Here is a 22,945-nt window from a genome sequence, read left to right on the forward strand (position 1 = left end):
CAGAGTTTTAGTCAAATAGCATATGCCTCATTGCCTTTAGAAATATACATGTAGGAAAAACACGGCAACTGTGTGTGTGTGTGTGTGTCTCTCTCTCGCTCTCTCTCTCTCAGCAGACAACAGACACTTTTTTTGTTTTTTGGCGGTCGTGGTAATTTTTAAAGTAGTCCGGTAATAAAACGCACCCCGCCATTCCTGAATTTTCACCCGCGACTGACTTTTCAAACAAGCCCAATTTGGCGGTAAAACCGCGAACCTGGCAACATACATATACACACACAGTGACAGGCACACTGTAACTCGTGAGAGTGTGTGTAGAGTCTCACACAAACAGAATGCTGCTAACTTCACTATCTTTGTCAGTTATCTTGCAAGAAAACAATGTGGCGTGCACAAACAAATACCACGGCAAAACCTACCTACCGGACCGTTAGCTGTTCTCTCTCCGTATCTAGAGTTAGCAGCTTAGTAGCGCCTAGGTCACGTGCTGACGTCACGTAAAGTCAGGAGGGCACGTAAGGGTCAATGTGAATCAACGTGATTCACATGTGAATGGTGATTATTATTATTATTATTATTATTATTATTATTATGCCACACAGACAGACTTTCACACATACAAAAATTGACAAAAGGGCACTTTGGGCAGAAAGGGCCAAAGGGGCAGGTGCTCCAGCACCCTCCGCCCCCCCCTCTGCACGTGGCTGGTAGCGTGACAGACGCCCCCACCAAGGGCACTACCCATCCCGGGGTGCCAACAGGACTGAGTGCCCCGAACCCACGTCAACGGGCGGATCTGAAGCGCCCAGTCCTGCGTCTGGGAGATGAACGCCCTCGGCGGAGAGTCCGCCACGCACAGTCTAGAACAGTGTTTTTCAAACTTTTTTTCTAACGACCCATATTTTGTCCATGATTTTTCCCGCGACCCAGCCTACTAAGAAATATATATACAGTATACTCGGTCGCGAGCGTAAGATGTTGACGGGGGTGGCGAACGCATGTTGTTGCCCGGGGGGGGGGTGGCGAAAGTAAGTTGTTGACTGGGGGGGGCGGCGAACGTAAGTTGTTGACGGAGTTTAACTATTATATCGCGATCGATCGCCAAGTATTAACGCCTCCGCCGTTCGCGCAGTCGCGCGCTATAAATATAATTTATTAAATATATTAACATTTATTTTTTAGCGACCCTTTTTTTTTGCCTCGCGACCCATTTTAGGGTCGCGACCCATAGTTTGAAAAACCCTGGTCTAGAACACCCTCCCTGGGAAGACGGGGGAAAACACGTTAGACACATTTAACGGGACATTCACAAACACACACACAGGTACACTTACACATAGTGGCACGAAAGGGAAAAACGGGTTAGGCACACAAATGGGAAGACTTACGAACACTGGCATACACAAACATGAAACAGGCGCCAGACTACGCGCCAGGAGTAGAGCGATAAGGGGAGAGAGATCGGGAGCTGCCGGTGCTGCAGCGGACGGTCCTCCTCCGGTCCTCGCAGCAGACCCTCTGCGGTGCAGCGCGACCGGCGCACGTGCCGGGTGCAGCGCGACCGGCGTAGGCGCCGGGTGCAGCGCGGCCGGTAGACGCCCCGAGCGGACCGCCTGGGAGATCCCCTGCGGTCTCCATCTCCTCCTCCTCTTCTCCTTGGTCCCACTCCATGGACTGCTCCGGGCTGCCACCCCGGGAGCAGTCCATCCTCTCTCCACCGTAACGATCGGAGGATGGGACCGTCTCTGGCAGTGTTAATTTCGTTGACGAATAATTTTCGTCATAGTTTTCGTCAACGAACCTTTTTTCATGACGAAAACGAGACGATAACTAAATTAAAACTATACGAAGGGATAAAAACGATGACGAAATTAAAGGACATTTTCGTCAATGAATAAAAACGAGACGAAAATATTGTCCAGCGACGACATTCAATCAAACCTGATTTAGTTTAGTGAAAGGTAGGGATAAGTTAAGAAGAGATCCAACCGTAACTACTTTAGCGTACACGGAGAGGCGGGACAAACCGGGTAACCATCCAATCAGAACTAACGTCTTCACATCGCGCAGAACCCGTTAGGACAAAACCAGCGCGTGAACTGTGGTCACTCATGAAATTAAACTCGAAGTTAACTCGACAATGTCAGCAGGGAGAAAGATGAGCGGCGATATATGGACACATTTCTCCTTTGACTCCTTTGAGAAAAACAAGATGCTGTGTAAACCATGAGGAATGATGATGTCGGGACAAATACGACAAATGAAACGACATCTGCGGGCTATGGCATTGTTTTACGGCGCCCAGTTTTATATAGAATGTAATATGCATTGTTCATAAACTCCATATGTTTTCAGGTAGAGCGGACCTACTGGTCATCAATGTTTTGTTATTGTTATGCTCAGTAACTATAAGTTCAGGTCAATAGAGTTGTTTGGAAATTTGTTTTTGTATATATTGCACATACAAAAAATAATATTCTGTAACTGGTTAATAAATGTTTCATTTTGTGCAAGTGTATATAATGACTACTACACCATTTATATTTTAGTCAACTAAATTATTTTGATATTATTCGACTAAATTCTAATGATAATTAGTCGACTAAAACTAGACTAAGACTAAAAACAAATCAATGACTAAATTATGACTAAAACTAAATTACATTTTAGTCAAAAGACTAAGACTAAAACTAAATCAAAAATTGCTGTCAAAATTAACACTGGTCTCTGGTGTCCACCTCCCCTTCACAGTCCCAGCGGAACACTCAGAGGGAGGCGGACTGCCTTCCTCCTCCACCTCCTCATCGTAGCCCACAGCGGGGAAGGAGCGTTCTGACGGAGGGTAATCATAGTCTTCCTCCTCCTCTTCCTCACCGTAGCCCACGGCAGGTGCGTTGCATTCGAACGGAGGGTAATCGTCGTCCTCCTCCTCCTCCTCCTCGCCGTAGCCCACGGCAGGAGCGGAGCACTCGGACGGTGGGTAGTCCTCCTCGTTCCCCTCTCCCCCACCATAATCCACTGTGGGGGCGTAGCACACGGAGGGAGGGTAATCCTCCTCCTCACCGTAGTCCACGGTGGAGGCGGAACAAACCGAGGGAGCCTGATCCTCCTCTTCCTCCTCGCCCTCCGATTCCTCCCCCTCGAACTCGCTCTCAGGGGTCTTCTCTGTGGAGCAGAGTTCGAGGGAGCCGACCCTCAGGGGCGAGAGGTCTCTGGTGGGAGAGGGGTGTCGCTCCCTCCACATCCGCACCGCGGTCTGGCGGAAATACTCCGCCAGTTCCCCAGTGCTGGCCTCCCGAGCCCGGAGCAGCATGATGCTGCATAAAGGGTCCTGCTCCATAAGTTCGGGAGTAACGGTGGCGGCGCGGTGTTGGGCAGGAGCAGAGGCATGGCGGCGCTTGCTGGGCTTCTTGCCCTTCTTTGGCCGGGTGGTGTAGCCTGGCATGGCTTGTTGTGTCTCTGGCGGCTCGTCGTTCTGTGACGTTGGGTGCGAGGCGAAGGACGAGACACAAATCCAGCTTCACAGGCACAACGACACGTTTTAATGCATACAGGTTATTGCGCAATAGCGCACGCTAAACAGACACTTACACACGTAACGTGTAGACTCAAACATTAGACAACGACGAGCACAAGACGAGCGAACGCACATTAAATAGACAGACCACATCAACCCCACGTGATGACGAGACGAGCCACAGGTGAGACGGATAATGACAAGACGCACCCGCACCCACGGAGGTACACAGACGCAGACGAATAGACGCAGACAACGTTAACACACGCCCCAAAGGAAGGGTTCGGGGACCGTAGCGTGACAATTACTGCTTTAATGTACGAATTAATTGATTTTATGCTGTTATAGTGGATGTATTGTAATGTTACATACATTTGATTTAGTTTGGTTATTCATTGGAGTGTTTTTACGTTTACGTACTGTTTTACGTACAGTGCTGTGGTTCGGTCTAAATCCTGATTGGAACTTTTCATGGATACTATTTGATTGGAGATAATGGTATAACTGAATGTAAACTGCTTTTTTGTAGAATTTTAGAGATAAATGGGAGATTAGAAATTGGTCTATAGTTGGCTAGAATCTGCGGATCGAGATTCTGTTTTTTAATCAAGGGTCTAATTACGGCGCATTTTAATTGTTTGGGCACATATCCTAGGTTAAGGGAACTGTTAATCATATTAAGCAAGGGCCCTGTTATAGTTGGGAGTAGGTCTTTGAATAGACGGGTTGGAACTGGGTCTAATATACATGATGTAGGCTTAGACGAACGAATTAGTGTTTTGAGCTCTTTTTGTGATATAGGATCGAAGACTCAGTAATATAGCTCAGTAATATTTTCGGATGCGTAGTTACTAATACCTATACTACTGGGGTTGGATTGGAGGTTAGGCTGTGATGTAGACCTATTATGACTCTGTAGTCGGATAATATATATGTTATTACTAAAAAAGTTTAAAAATTCATCACTAGTGTGTGTAAATGCCGTATTAGAACTAGTGTCATTGATATTTCTTGTTAGTTTTGATACAGTCGCGAAGAGAAATCTAGGGTTATTTTTGTTGATTTCTATTAGTGTCGAATAATATGAGGCTCTAGCTTTTATTAGGGCATGTTTATATTTGACCACGGCGTCTTTCCATGCGATTCTAAACACTTCTAGTGAGGTGGATCTCCATTTGCACTCCGCTGCTCGAGCTGCCTGTTTTAGAAGACGAGTGTGGTCGTCATACCATGGTGCAAGCTTTTTCTCCCTAATTAATTTAGTTTTAACTGGAGCTACACTGTAGAACATGTTCCACAAATATTCTATTTGCAAGCAAACAACGTTATTTTCAAACGAAAACAGTGACTTACAAATACAAAATGCGATAGTTGTAAATTCATATGTGACGTTCAAGCAAATGCACAGCAACTTTCTAATACATCACACTACACGCACAAATACGTACGTACAATATATGTCCTTTGTGGATCATGTGACTTTTTGCACACTTTTAACAGGAGTGCTTTCTAAAGAGGCCAACATCATTTTTACCTTTAATCAACCTGGAAACATGGCACAATGAGTAATCGTGTGCACAGGTGAATTTTCTGTGATATGTTGGTGCTGCCCATAGATTAATTCTCTGATGCACAATAATTTAAAAGATCAAATCACACTGCTGGAACTCATAAGGAGCTTCAACAGACCAAAGCAGCTCTGCAGCACCATGAGAGAGAAAGGAAGGAAAAGAACAACTTTGAAAATAAAGTTGATGAACCATACAAAATAAAAGTCCCTATAGACTGGCACATAGAGTGACACTGAACCAAACAGAGAGAGACACGTATCACAACAACAAATGTTTGCATTTTAGTGAAGTAAGGAAGCCTAGCACTGTCTCCTGATGGTCTTTAGCATGAATGTCTTTAGAATTAATGTCTTTAGCATTATGCAGAGCCCAAATGGTTCTTTGTCATGATTGCAAATTCATTGTGAGAAGAAGATGAAACAATGTCTTTTTCCTCTAGGAATTAATGCTATCCACTTTCCTCAACAGGTAAACTTTACCTACATAAACACATTTATCTGTGAGGAGTATGTCAGACTGCTGAAATCAGTAAACATGGAAAAGGAGAAAAGCTACAACTGCTTAGAGTGTGGGAAGAATTTTACTAAACAAAGTGATCTCCAGAAACACCAGCGCATTCACACAGGAGAGAAGCTATATTACTGCTCAGAGTGTGGGAAGAGTTTTACTACACAGAGAAGTCTTCAACGGCACCAGCGCATTCACACAGGAGATAAGCCATATCACTGCTCAGAGTGTGGGAAGAGTTTTACCACACAGAGTAATCTCAACGTACACCAGCGCATTCACACAGGAGAGAAACCATATCACTGCTCAGAGTGTGGGAAGAGTTTTACTACACAGGGAAATCTCCAGAAACACCAGCGCATTCACACAGGAGAGAAGCCATATCACTGCTCAGAGTGTGGGAAGAGTTTTACTCAACAGAATAGTCTCAAAACACACCAGCGCATTCACACAGGAGAGAAGCCATATCACTGCTCAGAGTGTGGGAAGAGTTTTACTACACAGAGTCATCTCAACGAACACCAGCGCATTCACACAGGAGAGAAACCATATCACTGCTCAGAGTGTGGGAAGAGTTTTAATAAACAGAGTCATCTCAACGAACACCAGCGCATTCACACAGGAGAGAAGCCATATCACTGCTCAGAGTGTGGGAACAGTTTTACTACACAGGGAAATCTCCAGCAACACCAGCGCATTCACACAGGAGAGAAGCCATATCACTGCTCAGAGTGTGGGAACAGTTTTACTACACAGGGAAATCTCCAGCAACACCAGCACATTCACACAGGAGAGAAACCATATCACTGCTCAGAGTGTGGGAAGAGTTTTACTACACAGAGAAGTCTTCAACTGCACCAGTGCATTCACACAGGAGAGAAGCCATATCACTGCTCAGAGTGTGGGAAGAGTTTTACTACACAGAGTCATCTCAACGTACACCAGCGCATTCACACAGGAGAGAAACCATATCACTGCTCAGAGTGTGGGAACAGTTTTACTAAACAGAGTCATCTCAACGAACACCAGCGCATTCACACAGGAGAGAAGCCATATCACTGCTCAGAGTGTGGGAAGAGTTTTACTACACAGGGAAATCTCCAGCAACACCAGCGCATTCACACAGGAGAGAAGCCATATCACTGCTCAGAGTGTGGGAAGAGTTTTACTACACAGGGAAATCTCCAGCAACACCAGCGCATTCACACAGGAGAGAAGCCATATCACTGCTCACAGTGTGGGAAGAGTTTTATTAAACACAGTCATCTCCATGAACACCAGCACATTCACACAGGAGAGAAGCCATTTCACTGCTCAGAGTGTGGGAAGAGTTTTACTAATAGGGCTGGGTATTGATTCAAATGCCAAGAATCGATCCGATTCTGAAGATTAAGAATTGATTTATTTCGATTTAATCCGATTTAATCGATTCAATCCAATTCGGGGTTTAGTGTTATTAAAAATGTATTTGAGCTGTTTCCTGACTGTGTACAGGAGCAACATGTTAAAACTAGTATTATATCGATATTAATCAGCAAATAGTTACTGGTAGTTGGTACAGGGTACCCGCGGGTCCTTAAAAAGTCTTAAATTTAGTTTTCCATATTCAAGGCCTAAAAATGTCTTAAAATGTCTGGAATTTTATGAGGGGAGGCATTAAATTATTATAAGTGTGTGTTGTTCAGTTGTTCTGGCGCGATGTGAACTTTGCCGAATCTAGCGCTAATGCAGAAAATAACCGCTCCAGGGTCCTAGTGCTAGATTCCTAGCGTTGGAGTATACGGCCTCAACAACGTCAACAATTTTCGTTCGCCACACCCCCCCCGGCACACACCTGCATCCCCAGTAATAGTATTATTTTTTCTTGTGAGAGGTATTAAAAAGGTCTTAAAAGTCATTGAATTTGAGATTTTAAAATGTCCAGATACCCTGTTGGTAGTTACTGATGGCTGGAAGACTGGTGAAAAGGTTATTCATAAATCTACCTTCAAGAAAGGTAATCCAGGACAATAAACAGAGGACATCTTTGAGGTGTCTATATCTGCAACAGTGGACTCCTACTGGGACACTAACCAGTGCATTATTATTATGATTGAAATAATTAAGAATTCACCTAAAAGCTGTTGCTACCAAATGCATTTTTATTTTAAAAGTGCTCACACTTAATAAACTGAAAGTATAAAATGTAAACGTGTATTTTTCTTTAAAGTGAGAACATTGATCTATATTACTGGATTGGACATCGCCTGTTGCCGCTATAGCTAGCAATGCGTCGCCCTCGGAGCCATTACTATTGAGTCATGTCAGCAAAGCAGTGTAGTTCCTATGCGGGATGTGCATCCATCTGTCACAAAAACAGTCCTAGCGCCCTTATTTCTTATTCGATTTTTATAAAATATGGCTTAAATTAAAGGTGAGAATATTGCCGATGTTGTGATATGTAAAACTTAAATAAAAAAAAATGTATAAGCAGTCTGGGAATTTTTCAATTTAGGTAAAATTTTAACAAAACCCTGCATAAAGCCCTTTTCTTTCACCTGGCTAAAACTAAATATAGATAAGTTTTAATTACGATCACAATTCTGATATTGAAAGTCAAATTTATGAGTTTATCTCTTTATTTGTCAACTCTACCCGTTACAGCTGTAGTTTTTGTCACGGTGAGGCGGCCCCCTACCGGCCGCCTCCGTCCACAGCGGCTGTTGTTGTTGTTGTTTGGTGAAGTCATCTGCGTCCCTCAGGTGGGCGGAGCCCGTGATCCGTCTCACCTGAGGGTTGTTTGTTTGCCTATATATGTCTTGTCTTTGTACCAGCCGGCTTGTTGGTTTTGAGTTTCTGCCGGTACGTGGGAATGAGGTGAACGAGGCTGTGATCGGAGAGCCCGAGAGCGGCGCGCGCAACAGCGTGATAGGCATTCTTGATGCTTGTGTAGCATTTGTCCAGCATGTTGCCTTCACGTGTAGCACATGTGATGTGTTGCCTGTACTTGGGCATCTCCTTCCTGAGGTTAGCGCTGTTAAAGTCCCCCAGGGTGATCAGCAGCCAGTCTGGATGATCTCTCTCTAGTTCCATTATCTGTTCAGATGAGTCTGGATGATCTCTCTCTAGTTCCATTATCTGTTCAGATGAGTCTGGATGATCTCTCTCTAGTTCCATTATCTGTTCAGATGAGTCTGGATGATCTCTCTCTAGTTTCATTATCTGTTCAGATGAGTCTGGATGATCTCTCTCTAGTTCCATTATCTGTTCAGATGAGTCTGGATGATCTCTCTCTAGTTCCATTATCTGTTCAGATGAGTCTGGATGATCTCTTTCTAGTTCCATTATCTGTTCAGATGAGTCTGGATGATCTCTCTCTAGTTCCATTATCTGTTCAGATGAGTCTGGATGATCTCTTTCTAGTTCCATTATCTGTTCAGATGAGTCTGGATGATCTCTCTCTAGTTCCATTATCTGTTCAGATGAGTCTGGATGATCTCTCTCTAGTTCCATTATCTGTTCAGATGAGTCTGGATGATCTCTCTCTAGTTCCATTATCTGTTCAGATGAGTCTGGATGATCTCTCTCTAGTTCCATTATCTGTTCAGATGAGTCTGGATGATCTCTCTCTAGTTCCATTATCTGTTCAGATGAGTCTGGATGATCTCTCTCTAGTTCCATTATCTGTTCAGATGAGTCTGGATGATCTCTCTCTAGTTCCATTATCTGTTCAGATGAGTCTGGATGATCTCTCTCTAGTTCCATTATCTGTTCAGATGAGTCTGGATGATCTCTCTCTAGTTCCATTATCTGTTCAGATGAGTCTGGATGATCTCTCTCTAGTTCCATTATCTGTTCAGATGAGTCTGGATGATCTCTCTCTAGTTCCATTATCTGTTCAGATGAGTCTGGATGATCTCTTTCTAGTTCCATTATCTGTTCAGATGAGTCTGGATGATCTCTCTCTAGTTCCATTATCTGTTCAGATGAGTCTGGATGATCTCTCTCTAGTTCCATTATCTGTTCAGATGAGTCTGGATGATCTCTCTCTAGTTCCATTATCTGTTCAGATGAGTCTGGATGATCTCTCTCTAGTTCCATTATCTGTTCAGATGAGTCTGGATGATCTCTCTCTAGTTCCATTATCTGTTCAGATGAGTCTGGATGATCTCTCTCTAGTTCCATTATCTGTTCAGATGAGTCTGGATGATCTCTCTCTAGTTCCATTATCTGTTCAGATGAGTCTGGATGATCTCTCTCTAGTTCCATTATCTGTTCAGATGAGTCTGGATGATCTCTCTCTAGTTCCATTATCTGTTCGGCAAGCTGTCTCTGCGCGTCGCTGGTGCACGCACTCGGCGTAATGTACACGCCGGCCAGAACGAAGGAGCTGAACGCGCTGGGTTATATTGTTCAATAAGTTCACTAAGATAGTCTGGAGCTAAGCCATGCAGCGTTTTATATGTTAATAAAAGTATTTTATAGTCAATACGGAATCTAATTGGCAGCCAGTGTAATGACGATAGTACGGGACTAATGTGATCAAACTTTTTAGCTTTTGTTAAAACTCGTGCTGCTGCATTCTGAACCAGCTGGAGTTTGTTTATCGATTTACCAGAACATCCAGCTAGGAGACTGTTGCAATAATCTAAACGAGAGGATATGAATGCATGGATTAGTTTTTCTGCATCGCTAATATTTAATATGTTTCTAATTTTGGCAATGTTGCGCAAGTGAAAGAACGCTACCCTAGTTATATTATTAATATGTGTATCGAAACATAATAAGAAACCCTTTATCTACAATTACTTCATCTCCTGGTTCAAGTAGGCTCAGAATGCCAGACTCTGTGGTAATTTCTTTATCTGAGATAGAGCCTGTGTACAGGCTGCTTTTACACAGCTTTTAGTGTGTCATCATCTTTAAATCCAGTGTAAAACATGATCAGTTTAGGCTCACACTGGAAGCGTTGTAGATGAAACCGCTCACTCTTGAGGTTTTCTTCCTCCAGATGGTCAATCTCCCTCTTTGCTGCATCAAGTTGTTCTTCTACAGACAGAGTCTCCTCCAGATAGTCATGATCACCCAGTGCCTCTATGACCTGCTTAGAACTGTGTTGGAGGAGAGACAAAAGAAAATGGGAATAAAAAAGCATTATTAGTAAGGTGATCTGTTTTTAAATTTACACAAACTACCTTTGACTTAAAGTGATTTGATAATAATGTTATGGATTACCAGACCTTACTTCATGCACTGCACCAACTTGTTATGGGCTTAGAACATTATTTTATATTGTAATGAGTAATACATTCATTGAAAAATTAATTCATAATTTGCAGCTCTGTACGTATCTGGTAACTCACATTTCTTTCTCATGCAGATTTGTAATGTGCAATTCTTCCTCATCAAAGTCACAAGTTGAACTAAAAAGTATCATCTTCCCATCACTAAATTACAGCCTGGCACTCAACAATGACCAACACAGTGTCAATACAGTGTCAACACAGTTTGTGTAGTGTGTGGATACACTCCTTGAGGTATCATCTTCTCATCACTAAATTACAGCTGCCACACAACAACACAGCACATTTGGACTAAAATCACCAATTTATTGTCTAAAATTCCACCTTAAATGGTCCCACCATATTCCTGAAGCTGTGAATAAGAAAGCTAGAGTTGACTTCACCTCACCATTATCACATTAAATTCAAACTATAAGCAGGCATGTTTCGACATCAAGAGTTCTGGATGAATTTATCTCCATTAACTCCATAACTCTCCCTATTAATTACAACTAACACAGTTGTTGTGTTTCCACTGTATTTAACAGCCCTGTTTCAAACTATACAGCTTGCTGTAGTTTTATTTTCTGCAATAAAATAAAGCCAAACGGCGCATGTCTTCCTCTCAGACATTTCAATACTCCGGTGGTGTCTCTCTCTCTCCGTACTGTAAGGTGTCGACTCGAGGAGAGCGCTGAGTGGGCGGGGCCAGGCGGAGCCTACCTGCATGGTTGCTGAGCAACGTGACGGTGTAAAGACTAAAGACGAGAGGGGGCGGGTGCGCTGCTCCGTGCTGTGTGACTATTTTAAGCAAGTAGCGACAAATCTAGTGACTTTTTGTGGTGTTACTGGAGACTTTTGTAGACTCGGAGATGAACACACATGGTCTTCAGTTACTGTCCTCAGCGAGCAGCGGGTGCTGCCGTGAGCCCCGCCCACAACACTCACAATGCAGTCTGACAGTCAGAGCAGACCCGCACCGCTCCACGTCCACGCTGCAAATGAACTGCGCATGCCCAAAGCCGCCGCTGATTGACCTCGCCCCGTATTTACAGAGCCGGATGTAAATATAAATGCGTCTTCAGTGTAATACAAAATAAATCACTGAATTTAACTCACACAGTCTCCGTCAGTCACTCTAACATATTTAGGGTATTTTAATCATTTTTTCTCTCCCACAACGTTATTATTTTACGGTTTTATGCAAATTAGGCGATGACGCCATTTTGTGACTTTTAGGACAGCCAATAGCGTCTTTCCTTACTGAGGAGTTGGTAACTTTTACGTTTTCTTGTAAACTTAAAAAAACGTGTATTGTGTTATTTAAATAACATTTAAAGAACATTTTGATCTCTAAACTGTAGCAGTCTTAAGGGTGAATTTATTGGATTTATATTTCCTGGTCGGAAAACGTAAGCGACACGTAGGAGGAGTTGGATTAGATGCAGCTCCGCCCCCTGGACCGACCAAAAGAAACTATGGACGGTGGGAGGAGTTGGATCTAGATCTAGCTCCACCCCCTGGACTTTTGCGGAAACTTGTTGGCAACGCTGCTCTTACAGACAGAGACTTTGATGAATCCACGTACGCAGCAGTCGGTGCGTGCGGGAGAGTTAAAAAGATTGAGTATTAATCTTTTTACACGAGTATTGCTCCAAATCAATAGCAGCGTTGGTATCGATATTTGGATCGATCCGCCCACCTCTACCTACCATCACCATCGGACATTACAGACCACAGGTTTCCTTATTCTCAATATCAGCATCGGGCGTTTAGTGGAGTTGCGCCTATTGTCGTGTTGGTGTTTGGAAGTGTTGGACTACTGGTTGACCTGTAAGTACTTAACTTAGTAATACGTACCACTAACACCTTTTAACCACATCTTAACCACACTATTTTGTTCGTTCCGTTACCTCACGGTTGAATCTCGTGTCTTGACTAAGTTGGTGGAAAATTCAATGTGTTAAAGTGTTTTTATAATGGATGTTGTAGCGCTAACTAACCCAGCCAGATAACGTAGCTACTTATTTGATACTATACGAATATAATTATATTTGGTTATTTTGTTTAGTAGCTCAGTGGTTCCTGTTACAAAGATAAAAGCTTATATGCTAGTTATGTTGTACGGTTTTATTACTGTAGCTTTAATGTACGAATTAATTGATTTTATGCTGTTATAGTGGAAGTATTGTAATGTTACATACATTTGATTTAGTTTGGTTATTCATTGGAGTGTTTTTACGTTTACGTACTGTTTTACGTACAGTGATGTGGTTCGGTCTAAATCCTGATTGGAACTTTTCATGGATACTATTTGATTGGAGATAATGGTATAACTGAATGTAAACTGCTTTTTTTCTAGAATTTTAGAGATAAATGGGAGATTAGAAATTGGTCTATAGTTGGTTAGAATCTGCGGATCGAGATTCTGTTTTTTAATCAAGGGTCTAATTACGGCGCATTTTAATTGTTTGGGCACATATCCTAGGTTAAGGGAACTGTTAATCATATTAAGCAAGGGCCCTGTAATAGTTGGGAGTAGGTATTTGAGTAGACGGGTTGGAACTGGGTCTAATATACATGATGTAGGCTTAGACGAACGAATTAGTGTTGTGAGCTCTTTTTGTGATATAGGATCAAAGACATTTAGCTCAGTAATATTTTCGGATGCGTAGTTACTAATACCTATACTACTGGGGTTGGATTGGAGGTTAGGCTGTGATGTAGGCCTATTATGACTCTGTAGTCGGATAATATATATGTTATTACTAAAAAAGTTAAAAAATTCATCACAAGTGTGTGTAAGTGCCGTATTTAGAACTAGTGTCATTGATATTTCTTGTTAGTTTTGATACAGTCGCGAAGAGAAATCTAGGGTTATTTTTGTTGATTTCTATTGTCGAGTTTATAAACGGCATGTTTATATTTGACTACGGCGTCTTTCCATGCGATTCTAAACAATTCTAGTGAGGTGGATCTCCATTTGCGCTCCGCTGCTCGAGCTGCCTGTTTTAGAAGACGAGTGTGGTCGTCATACCATGCTGCAAGCTTTTTCTCCCTAATTAATTCTGTTTTAACTGGAGCTACACTGTAGAACATATTCCACAAATATTCTATTTGCAAGCAAACAACGTTATTTTCAAACGAAAACAGTGACTTACAAATACAAAATGCGATTGTAAATTCATATGTGACGTTCAAGCAAATGCACAGCAACTTTCTAATACATCACACTACACGCACAAATACGTACGTACAAAATATGTCCTTTGTGGATCATGTGACTTTTTGCACACTTTTAACAGGAGTGCTTTCTAAAGAGGCCAACATCATTTTTACCTTCAATCTACCTGGAAACATGGCACAATGAGTAATCGTGTGCACAGGTGAATTTTCTGTGATATGTTGGTGCTGCCCATAGATTAATTCTCTGATGCACAATAATTTAAAAGATCAAATCACACTGCTGGAACTCATAAGGAGCTTCAACAGACCAAAGCAGCTCTGCAGCACCATGAGAGAGAGAGGAAGGAAAAGAACAACTTTGAAAATAAAGTTGATGAACCCTACAAAATAAAAGTCCCTATAGACTGGCACATAGAGTGACACTGAACAAAACAGAGAGAGACACGTATCACAACATAGACAAATGTTTTCATTTTAGTGAAGTAAGGAAGTCTAGCACTGTCTCCTGATGGTCTTTAGCATGAATGTCTTTAGAATTAATGTCTTTAGCATTATGCAGAGCCCAAATGGTTCTTTGTCATGATTGCAAATTCATTGTGAGAAGAAGATGAAACAATGTCTTTTTCCTCTAGGAATTAATGCTATCCACTTTCCTCAACAGGTAAACTTTACCTACATAAACACATTTACCTGTGAGGAGTATGTCAGACTGCTGAAATCAGTAAACATGGAAAAGGAGAAAAGCTACAACTGCTTAGAGTGTGGGAAGAATTTTACTAAACAAAGTGATCTCCAGAAACACCAGCGCATTCACACAGGAGAGAAGCCATATCACTGCTCAGAGTGTGGGAATAGTTTTACTACACAGAGAAGTCTTCAACGGCACCAGCGCATTCACACAGGAGATAAGCCATATCACTGCTCAGAGTGTGGGAAGAGTTTTACCACACAGAGTCCTCTCAACGTACACCAGCGCATTCACACAGGAGAGAAACCATATCACTGCTCAGAGTGTGGGAAGAGTTTTACTACACAGGGAAATCTCCAGAAACACCAGCGCATTCACACAGGAGAAAAGCCATATCACTGCTCAGAGTGTGGGAAGAGTTTTACTCAACAGAATAGTCTCAAAACACACCAGCGCATTCACACAGGAGAGAAGCCATATTACTGCTCAGAGTGTGGGAAGAGTTTTACTACACAGAGAAGTCTTCAACTGCACCAGCGCATTCACACAGGAGAGAAGCCATATCACTGCTCAGAGTGTGGGAAGAGTTTTACTACACAGAGTCATCTCAACGTACACCAGCACATTCACACAGGAGAGAAACCATATCACTGCTCAGAGTGTGGGAAGAGTTTTACTACACAGGGAAGTCTTCAACTGCACCAGCGCATTCACACAGGAGAGAAGCCATATCACTGCTCAGAGTGTGGGAAGAGTTTTACTAAACAGAGTCATCTCAACGTACACCAGCGCATTCACACAGGAGAGAAACCATATCACTGCTCACAGTGTGGGAAGAGTTTTACTACACAGGGAAGTCTCCAGCAACACCAGCACATTCACACAGGAGAGAAGCCATATCACTGCTCAGAGTGTGGGAAGAGTTTTACTACACAGAGGAGTCTTCAACTGCACCAGCACATTCACACAGGAGAGAACAGATATCACTGCTCAGAGTGCGGGAAGAGTTTTCCTACACAGAGTCATCTCAACATACACCAGCGCATTCACACAGGAGAGAAACCATATCTCTGCTCAGAGTGTGGGAAGAGTTTTACTACACAGGGAAATCTCCAGCAACACCAGCGCGTTCACACAGGAGAAAAGCCATATCACTGCTCAGAGTGTGGGAAGAGTTTTACTCAACAGAATAGTCTCAAAACACACCAGCGCATTCACACAGGAGAGAAGCCATATTACTGCTCAGAGTGTGGGAAGAGTTTTACTACACAGAGAAGTCTTCAACTGCACCAGCGCATTCACACAGGAGAGAAGCCATATCACTGCTCAGAGTGTGGGAAGAGTTTTACTACACAGAGTCATCTCAACGTACACCAGCACATTCACACAGGAGAGAAACCATATCACTGCTCAGAGTGTGGGAAGAGTTTTACTACACAGGGAAGTCTTCAACTGCACCAGCGCATTCACACAGGAGAGAAGCCATATCACTGCTCAGAGTGTGGGAAGAGTTTTACTAAACAGAGTCATCTCAACGTACACCAGCGCATTCACACAGGAGAGAAACCATATCACTGCTCACAGTGTGGGAAGAGTTTTACTACACAGGGAAGTCTCCAGCAACACCAGCACATTCACACAGGAGAGAAGCCATATCACTGCTCAGAGTGTGGGAAGAGTTTTACTACACAGAGGAGTCTTCAACTGCACCAGCACATTCACACAGGAGAGAACAGATATCACTGCTCAGAGTGCGGGAAGAGTTTTCCTACACAGAGTCATCTCAACATACACCAGCGCATTCACACAGGAGAGAAACCATATCTCTGCTCAGAGTGTGGGAAGAGTTTTACTACACAGGGAAATCTCCAGCAACACCAGCGCGTTCACACAGGAGAGAAACCATATCACTGCTCAGAGTGTGGGAAGAGTTTTACTACACAGAGTCATCTCAACGTACACCAGCACATTCACACAGGAGAGAAACCATATCACTGCTCAGAGTGTGGGAAGAGTTTTACTAAACAGAGTCATCTCAACGAACACCAGCGCATTCACACAGGAGAGAAGCCATATCACTGCTCAGAGTGTGGGAAGAGTTTTACTAAACAGAGTCATCTCAACGAACACCAGCGCATTCACACAGGAGAGAAGCCATATCACTGCTCAGAGTGTGGGAAGAGTTTTACTAAACAGAGTCATCTCAACGAACACCAGCGCATTCACACAGGAGAGAAGCCATATCACTGCTCAGAGTGTGGGAAGAGTTTTACTACACAGAGAAGTCTCCAGCAACACCAGCGCATTCACACAGGAGAGAAGCCATATCACTGCTCAGAGTGTGGGAAGAGTTTTACTCAACAGAATAGTCTCAAAACACACCAGCGCATTCACACAGGAGAGAAGCCATATCACTGCTCAGAGTGTGGGAAGAGTTTTATTAAACACAGTCATCTCCATGAACACCAGCACATTCACACAGGAGAGAAGCCATTTCACTGCTCAGAGTGTGGGAAGAGTTTTACTAATAGGGCTGGGTATTGATTCCAATTCCAAGAATCGATCCGATTCTGAAGATTAAGAATTGATTTATTTCGATTTAATCTGATTTAATCGATTCAATCCAATTTGGGGTTTAGTGTTATTAAAAATGTATTTGAGCTGTTTCCTGACTGTGTACAGGAGCAACATGTTAAAACTAGTATTATATCGATATTAATCAGCAAATAGTTACTGGTAGTTGGTAGTTACTGATGGCTGGAAGACTGGTGAAAAGGGTAATCATAAATCTACCTTCAAGAAAGGTAATCCAGGACAATAAACAGAGGGCATTTTGAGGTGTCTATATCTGCAACAGTGGACTCCTACTGGGACACTAACCAGTGCATTATTATTATGATTGAAATAATTAAGAATTCACCTAAAAGCTGTTGCTACCAAATGCATTTTTATTTTAAAAGTGTTCACACTTAATAAACTGAAAGTATAAAATGTAAACGTGTATTTTTCTTTAAAGTGTAATGACGGTAGAGGTGTGCGAGGCCCGCGCAGTCTGAGACGTACGAGCGAGCCCGCACGTCTGACCCTTCGTCTGCACCTCCAGCGTCTCCTTGCTAGTCCCAGCAGCATCAGCGCGGCCGTTGTTAAGATTTCCACACACTCTGAAGGTACTTGAATAAATTCCGCCATAAAGTCAGGAGAAATGTTGTCCCTGATGGTTAGTAACTGTTCTCTGTTCCAGCTGACCGAGTTTGACATACAATAGACAACATTAATTAACAAAAACAAACACAACACGGAGGAGCTCGTCACCGTGGCTGCCATCCTGCAATCATGTTTTGAAGCTAGACTGTAAATCTGTCCCTCCTACTGTTAGTAACACCTCACTGCCACAGACTTGGCACATTCCACCACGTGCATTAGGTTTAAGCCCAAAACCTGTTAATACAGTGACAGTGTCAAAATTAAAGCCACCCACAACAACTCAACTTCTGAAGAAATATAAAAGATGCTGTGATGGTATCATTCCTAACCTCTATTGCCCCATTCCAGCCCCTCTTCCAAGTGATCAGTTTGCTCATGTCCTTACAGAGAACCTTTCTGCTATTGGAAGCACGTCTCAAATGGTCCAGCTACTTCAAGCATCAGCCAGACATCCAGTGGATAAAGTTGCAACAGAGTTTGGAGACCTGCCCTGTGGATCACTGTTTACTTACCAATCCCACAAGCTGCCCACCACTACAATCACTGACCCTCACCCACTGTTTCCTCTGCCACCACAGCCATGTAATTACACCACTGCTTTAAATGAAACTGAGAGTAACTACTACTGTGGCATGACTGTCACCCTCTCTGATGCAGAGTTACTGGAGATGGAAACGAGGGACCAGAGCACAAACAAGACCTGGCACAGTGTCCGCTCCCAGCGTCTGACCTCATCTGTTTTCAAAAATATTGTTTCTAGAATTGCAGACTTTGACTGCTTAGTGACAAATATGCAAAGACAGAAAAGGCCTGTGCAGACCCTGGCAATGAAAAGGGGCCTAGAGGTGGAACCCATTGCATCTTCAGAGTATGAACAAGTAACAGGTTATCACACATGACCTTGTGGCTTCATCATAAATCCTCATGCCCCCCCATTAAGGTGCCTCACCTGATCGTAAGGTGGTTGACAATTCTGGGCTTCTTCAGGGGCTTCTGGAGATTTGTTGAGTGCAGTTATCTGTCTGCAGGCCCAGATGGCACTTTTGCTCTTAAATGCAACCATGACTACTATTACCAGGTAATGGGGCAGATGGGCATCACTGGAATGAAGTGGTGTGATCTTTTTGTTCACTGTACCAAAGACAATCACCTGGAGCAGATCCACTCTGATGGCAAGATATCGGAGTCTATGAAAACTAAACTGGATATGTTCTTCTTTGAATATTTTCTGCCTGGCCTGTGCAGATGAGGAGACTATAAATAAAGGAAGCACACATAAATTTGGCATTGTTCCTTAAGGAAACTACTGTTAATAGGTAAATGTTTCTGTAATATGACAGTTTTAAGAATTGATTTTAAAAAGTGAGAGAATGTCATGACCATAAAAATGTCAGAACCATTAAAAAAACTAAGAATGATTTTTAGAAAATTAGTACATTGTTTTTATTGGTTCACAATGAGCAAAAATGTGTTACATTAATTTCATTATTAACAAAAAAAATGCACATCAATAAAAATTGAGCTGAATAAATGTTTGAATGTTTGTTACTCAGTGGAAGAATAATTTTCAAGCAATTCAAAGTCCAGTATGGCTAATAAAAATAATACTGAATTTGTAAAATATACTTCATGGTTGTACTATGCATGTTAACATTTGATAATACACTTTGAATATGTTACTTCATAATTAAAAAAGAGGTCCCTGAAAATTGGTAAGTAGAGCACAAACACAGCTGGTTAACTGAACCACACAGGGAAAGGGGCAGAACTCCGTCAAATATCTGGTATTCTTTAATGCGTCTGATTGCTCAACATGGATCCTCAAGTGAGCAATTTCTTGTGTGTATGTAATTTCTTCTTTACTAAACTGCCCACATGGCCCCAAGAATGTAAGAATTACAAGTTTCACACGAATGTTACTGAGGAGGTCTTTGATAAGAAACCCTTTATCTGCAATTACTTCATCTCCTGGTTCAAGTAGGCTCAGAATGCCAGACTCTGTGGTAATTTCTTTATCTGAGATGAAGCCTGTGTACAGCTTGCTGACTAGACTAATTGACCCTAAAGGATTAATACCAATCAGAGACTTTAGTGTGGTGGAACCTTTATAATGGGAGTATGTGACAGTGTTGAGAACCTTTGAGCTTGCAGTTTGGATGTAGATCTCTGTACAGTCTAGTATCACTCATGCTTTGGGGAATGTCTGTTTAAAGGAGGGTGGGATCAGTTCATCTACAGCCTCTCTACTTGGCCATATTGGTAACGTACCAAGCATAGAGTACAGGTAATTGCACCATGTTATACAAACCCTGCTGACTGTTGCTTGCAATACATTAAAGTACTTTGATAATAGTGTTATGGATTACCAGACCTTACTTCATGCACTGCACCAACTCGTTATGGGCTTAGACCATTATTTTGTTTACATAATAAAGATTAAATGTTTCAAATATTTCCATAACCTTTGAAATCAAATATTGTAATGAGTAATACATTCATTGACAAATTAATTCATCATTTGCAGCTCTGTACGTCTCTGGTAACTCACATTTCTTTCTCATGCAGATTTGTAATGTGCAATTCTTCCTCTTCCTCATCAAAGTCACAAGTGAACTAAAAAGTATCATCTTCCCATCACTAAATTACAGCCTGGCACACAACAATGACCAACACAGCGTCAATACAGTGTCAACACAGTTTAGAGGTCTGCACTCCCGCGGTAATCCCGCGGGTCCCGCGGGACCCGACAGAATATCTTGCGGCGCGGGACAGAATTTAATTGTTATTGGCGGGAGCGGGAGTTGAATTAGTCCAGGCGATGCGGGAGCGGGACCACATATACATGTAGAAAAATCCCGCAAATTAATAGTCTAGAAAATTATAATAATAACAACGCAATGATTTCCATGCATAAGGAACAGGACGAAAACAACTAATCATTCAGTAAGTAAGCAATAAACTAATTCAAAATATTGGCTAAGCAACTGATCACGTGAACATGAAGTGTGCGTCATTTTGTCATTTTGATACAGAAATGGCAGAGACTGTAGACCAGGGGTCGGCAACCTTTGAGACATGGAGTGCCAACTTTAACATGTCCAGTCAATGAGTGTGCCACTATGGCGGCGAGTTTAAATTGTTGACCGAGGAGGGGGGGAGGTGTAAATCGACACAAAAAGTATTATATCGCGATCGATCGCCAAGTTTAAACGCCTCCGCCATTCGCGCGAGGTGTGCGTGCGGAGTCGCGCGCTACGGTCACTCGCGAAAGTATAATCCATTAATATAATAATTTATATTAAAATATATATTTTTGCTGATGCTGGTCCAGCGTGTCGCGTGACAGTGACTATGCCTCGGTGTGCCAATGGTGGCACGCGTGCCATAGGTTGCCGACCCCTGCTGTAGACGGTCAACCAGTTTCAGCTGTGGAAAATTCTATTAAAACAGGCGAATACACCACAATTAAGCCAACTACAGGAAAGTCTGATGTATTCTGATGTATGGAAGTCATATTCCATTGTAATTAATGGAGATGGAAATCGGCTTGTTGTGATACATGTCAGAAAGTGTTGGTGTACGTCACCTGACGGGATGTGTTTGGATTGTGATAAGAAATGGGACAGCACGATCAATCGCTATAGCCTATTGCTGTTTTAATAAATACATAAGAAAATTTCAAGTACTAAATCTAATTAATTCAATTCATACTGTATTAGGATTGCGGGCGGGGGCGACAGAAATGTGTATGTGGTGGGCGGGTGCGGGATTAAAACAAGCGATTTTTTGGCCGGTGCGGGCGGGAGCGGGATTAAAACAAGCAGGTGCGGGCGGGAGCGGGATTAAAACAAGCGATTTTTTGGCGGGAGCGGGCGGGAGCGGGTCTAAAACCTGCGGGAGCGGGCGGGAGCGGGATTAAAAAAGCAGTCCCGCGCAGACCTCTAACACAGTTTGTGTAGTGTGTGGATACACTCCTTGAGGTATCATCTTCCCATCACTAAATTACAGCTGCCACACAACAATGACCAACACAGTGTCAATACAGTGTCAACACAGTTTGTGTAGTGTGTGGATACACTCCTTGAGGTATCATCTTCCCATCACTAAATTACAGCTGCCACACAACAATGACCAACACAGTGTCAATACAGTGTCAACACAGTTTGTGTAGTGTGTGGATACACTCCTTGAGGTATCATCTTCCCATCACTAAATTACAGCCTGGCACACAACAATGACCAACACAGTGTCAATACAGTGTCAACACAGTTTGTGTAGTGTGTGGATACACTCCTTGAGGTATCATCTTCCCATCACTAAATTACAGCTGCCACACAACAATGACCAACACAGTGTCAATACAGTGTCAACACAGTTTGTGTAGTGTGTGGATACACTCCTTGAGGTATCATCTTCCCATAACTAAATTACAGCTGCCACACAACAATGACCAACACAGTGTCAACACAGTTTGTGTAGTGTGTGGATACACTCGAGGTATCTTCCCATCACACAACAATATGCCACAGCAGCACTGAACTACCTGCACCGCTCCTGCAGCTCCGCACGACACTTTCAGGATTCTTCCCACCACAGCCTCGTTTTCGTGCAGGAATTTATCAAAATGGCAACCAGCATGAAATAAACGAATTAAAATAAATCACTGAATTTAACTCACACAGTCTCAATCAGTCACTCTAACATATTTATAGTATTTTTATTATATATTTTTTTCTCTCCCACAACGTTATTATTTTACAGCTTCAAAAACAGGTATTATGCAAATTAGGCGATGACGCCATTTTGTGACTTTTAGGATAGCCAATAGCGTCTTTCCTTACTGAGGAGTTGGCAACTTTTACGTTTTCTTGTAAACTTAAAAAACGTGTATTATGTTATTTAAATAACAATTAAAGAACATTTTGATCTGTAAACGGTAGCAGTCTTAAGGGTGAATTTATTGGATTTATATTTCCTGGTCGGAAAACGTAAGCAACACGTAGGAGGAGTT

At 42.5% G+C, this 22,945-nt stretch overlaps 3 protein-coding genes across 3 annotated transcripts in view; 2 read left to right on the forward strand and 1 right to left on the reverse strand.

Moving 5' to 3' along the window:
• Positions 1-8,719, forward strand: part of LOC143494173 (uncharacterized) — a 295,830-nt gene extending 287,111 nt beyond the window's left edge. Inside the window, exon 4 of the mRNA XM_076992262.1 lies at positions 5,798-8,719. Coding sequence (XP_076848377.1) covers positions 5,798-6,951 — 1,154 coding nt within the window. The 3' untranslated portion in view covers positions 6,952-8,719. The remainder of the gene's footprint in view (positions 1-5,797) is intronic.
• LOC143494164 (uncharacterized) overlaps positions 1-22,945 on the reverse strand; it is a 205,981-nt gene that overhangs the window by 111,096 nt on the left and 71,940 nt on the right. The gene's annotated exons all lie outside the window — the stretch shown is intronic.
• On the forward strand, positions 14,053-19,239 carry LOC143494167 (uncharacterized). Its single transcript, XM_076992255.1, has one exon. It carries the CDS (start codon positions 14,650-14,652, stop codon positions 17,272-17,274), a length of 2,625 nt encoding a protein of 874 aa, XP_076848370.1. The 5' UTR covers positions 14,053-14,649; the 3' UTR covers positions 17,275-19,239.

This window comes from Brachyhypopomus gauderio, unplaced genomic scaffold, assembly GCF_052324685.1.
Source record: "Brachyhypopomus gauderio isolate BG-103 unplaced genomic scaffold, BGAUD_0.2 sc91, whole genome shotgun sequence".
Lineage (NCBI taxonomy): Eukaryota > Metazoa > Chordata > Actinopteri > Gymnotiformes > Hypopomidae > Brachyhypopomus > Brachyhypopomus gauderio.

What these genes read in the sequence shown, in the direction of transcription:
- LOC143494167 (XM_076992255.1), top strand. Translation starts at nt 14,650, where the DNA reads ATGAAACAATGTCTTTTTCCTCTAGGAATTAATGCTATCCACTTTCCT.